Source organism: Lolium rigidum, chromosome 5 (assembly GCF_022539505.1).
Source record: "Lolium rigidum isolate FL_2022 chromosome 5, APGP_CSIRO_Lrig_0.1, whole genome shotgun sequence".
NCBI classification, from domain to species: Eukaryota; Viridiplantae; Streptophyta; class Magnoliopsida; order Poales; family Poaceae; genus Lolium; species Lolium rigidum.
The window spans coordinates 171100461-171103532 of record NC_061512.1 but is presented as its reverse complement, the minus strand read 5'-3'; the positions used below and the strand labels follow the sequence as shown (position 1 = coordinate 171103532).

Sequence of the window (3072 nt, the reverse complement as noted above, 5' to 3'; positions counted from 1 at the left end):
TATTCTTCTTGTTTTATTTGAAATTTGGGATGTTACACAAGGTGCGGCACTAGAACGCGGAAGTCAACGACATCTCCCATGACGGCCAGTCTACCACACTCCCCTCCATGACCGGCCTGTATCCACCTTTCAGCCAACCCGAGGCACTGCCACCCAAACTTCTTTTCACCATAATGGACGGGAGGATGCAACACCCTCACAACAGTGCCATTCATCTCCCGCAACTCTTAGCTCTGAGTAGACAGAAGCTCGTAGACACACAGACTCGCGCCACGAACCCTGCTTCAAAGACATGCATCCACGGCTGCTCACACAAGTCCCCGCGGCGGCTCCCTGACAATCAGGTAGGAACGGAGCCCGCCGGCATGACGGCCCACCACGTCGCTAGGCACCCCCGCACAACAGCCACGGCTGCCTGCCCAGATCAGCCCCCCACACAGCCCAGATCGAGGCCTCTTGGGCGTATCCTCTGCGTGGTCGCCAGCAGACCACCCCTCTGTTGCCGGTCGGCAAAAGGTCGCCACATCGGCCAAGGACCACCTTGCCTTGCCGAGCTAGTTGTCGCCTCTCCGCGCGTAGAGGGCACATTGAGGCTCGCTCTCCTATCCCTTCCGCCTTTGGCAGCAGGGCGCCGCTGCAGCCGGTGCTGATGGTGACACCGGCTAGTGGGGACGCCGTGACGGGTTTGTGGTGGGTGCTTTGGTCTAGGGTTCGGGCACACCGAAGTTGCCCTTGCGCGAGAGCGATCCAGGAGAGAAAGTTTGATAGGTTGGTGCTAATAATATGTAATTTTTGTTACGCTTATTTTACACGTTTTAGATTATGATATTTATTTTAAAATTTTATTTCCTACGATTATGATATTTATTTTGAAATTTCATTTCCTATGATTATGATTTTTTTTGAATGAATATTGCAAGAAATTCTACCGTGTTAAAAAAGAAATTCTACGGTCAAAGATTGTATTTGTGGAATAATAAGCATAGAAAAGCGCGTGTAGAAGAAAGACATAGAAAGAGCAGAAGAGCGCGCCCTCGGCCCCTCGCCCGGCGACGGAGATCTTCGCGGCCCTCGGCGATGGGTTCTACATCACGCAGTTCCAGGTTTCAGTTGTGATCCTTGCCATAATTGCCTCCTGTGGTCTTGTGATTTGATTTCAGCATCCAATCTTCTTCTGCTTAAAATTGCAGTTCATGAGCTGTGTGAAATGGAAGTTCTTGCAATTGCAGGCTTTTGGATAAGTAAAAATTGAAGAAAATGTGCTTATGAAAAGTTTGAAGGAGAGTGACGATTCGAGGGGGATAATTGGTTGATGAATCTTATTTTGGATATAGACGAAGAAACTTTGATATTTTAACTGATAGTCTATATCCAAATTATGATCTTGTTTGTTTTTCTGAAAATTTGAACAGTGCATCGTCAGTTAATATATTAGAAAATAAACACTAGAAGACTTAGAGATACTATAATCAGTAGTAGGATTAAATATTCTATAATCAATTGTAGGCCGGCTTAGAGATTCTATATTCAGGGCGCAAACATTAGGTTGGCTCTCATTTGCTAGAACATTGTAAACAATTCGAAAAGAACATAATTACAGCTTCATGCCCAGTGTGTCACCAAGATGGGCATATCTTTTACCTTGCATTTGTAGCCATGGTCTGTATTTACCACCATATAGCTGTTGCAAAATAACCAATTTATTTCAATATCATGCCCACAGGAGCCTGGAAGGGCTGAAAAGGCATTCACCCGCTATGACGTCGCGACTGTCCTAAAGAAGTTCTACTCAATTGAATTAGACAGCATCACCGCTCCTCCTGGAGTAGAGATCATAGACTTATTAGAGGCATCATCATCATCCCCACTTCCTTGGATGACTGACGAAGAACTAGGCCAGTACGCCGAGAAGTTTCAGAAGTCTGGTTTCACCGGGCCGCTCAACTACTACCGCATGATGGACATGTAAATTCCGTAACTTCATTTCACACTTTCCGTTCGATCTAGGTTCACACTAATCCATGTGGAACACAGGAACTGGAGGCTCACTGCGCCATGGCATGGCGCGAAGATCATGGTGCCTGCGAAGTTCATCGCAGGCGACAAGGACACCGGCTTTGAGTCCTTTGGAACCAAGCACTACGTCGAGAGCGGGGGTTTGAAGTCCAATGTTCCAGACCTTGAGGTTGCCATCATCGAAGGACACCACTACCTCCAGCAGGAGCAGGCCCAGAGAGTGAACACTGAAATATTGTCCTTCCTGGACAAGTTTAGTGAGAACTGAGTAAGCAGATGGTCTGCAAGTGAGCTGATTTTAGAGCTGCGAGTGCTACCATTTCTGAACCGAAGAATGGGAAAGCTTACTCGAATAAATGTCAGAGTTGGAAATAGACGTGTGTTGACCTGAAAGGAATAAAAGGTTGTAAAATATGTGAAGTGTTCACCAGATGGATTATTGAATAAAGCAAGGTTTTGATAAGGTGTGCTGTTGTTGCTTTATCAAAGCAGAGAATCTCACATAGCGGTAGTAGTGTGAAATGAAGTTACGGAATCAAACTAGATCGAACGGAAAGTGTGAAATGAAGTTACTGTGTGAAAGTCTGGACACGTAAATTCCGTAACTTCATTTCTACCTTGGAATACGAATTTGCTAGTATGTAGACTATGTTCAGACTTCAGAGATCTTCAGTTGAACATGGAGAGTTTGTTACAATATTCAAGTAAAATGCATGCTACATACTAGCAAACACGAATACATAACTAACCAGCATTAGAGGCAAGATTATGTCAACCACTTTTATTCATCTCATACACTTATATCTAGCATTAGAGGCATTAGAGAATCCATAACTAACCGGCATTAGAGGCAAGATTATTTCAATAACTTTTATTCATCTCATACACTTTATATCTAGCAATGTGACATGCCAAGGAGCTTTATATATGACGCAGATGACAAATTCTTGCAGACTGGAAGATTATAAAATTTAAGATTATACAATCTAGAAGAACACCCCCCTTTTTTGGGACATCGACACAGTAGCATTCGCTGCCGTCGGTATGATACTGAAA

At 44.6% G+C, this 3072-nt stretch overlaps 1 protein-coding gene across 1 annotated transcript; it reads left to right on the top strand.

Moving 5' to 3' along the window:
* Positions 1 to 107: 107 nt before the first annotated feature.
* LOC124656705 (epoxide hydrolase A-like) lies at positions 108 to 2512 on the top strand. Its single transcript, XM_047195406.1, has 4 exons — positions 108 to 344; positions 1014 to 1103; positions 1724 to 1965; positions 2035 to 2512. Exons 1-4 carry the CDS (start codon positions 108 to 110, stop codon positions 2282 to 2284), a joined length of 819 nt encoding a protein of 272 aa, XP_047051362.1. The 3' UTR covers positions 2285 to 2512.
* The last annotated feature ends 560 nt before the right edge of the window (positions 2513 to 3072 follow it).

Bases quoted from the DNA above. Each gene is read 5' to 3' on its own strand.
- LOC124656705 (XM_047195406.1), top strand. From the start codon at position 108: ATGACCGGCCTGTATCCACCTTTCAGCCAACCCGAGGCACTGCCACCC. The intron at 345-1,013 runs GTAGGAACGGAG...AGAAAGACATAG, and splicing joins GGCGGCTCCCTGACAATCAG to AAAGAGCAGAAGAGCGCGCC. The intron at 1,104-1,723 runs GTTTCAGTTGTG...TCATGCCCACAG, and splicing joins TCTACATCACGCAGTTCCAG to GAGCCTGGAAGGGCTGAAAA.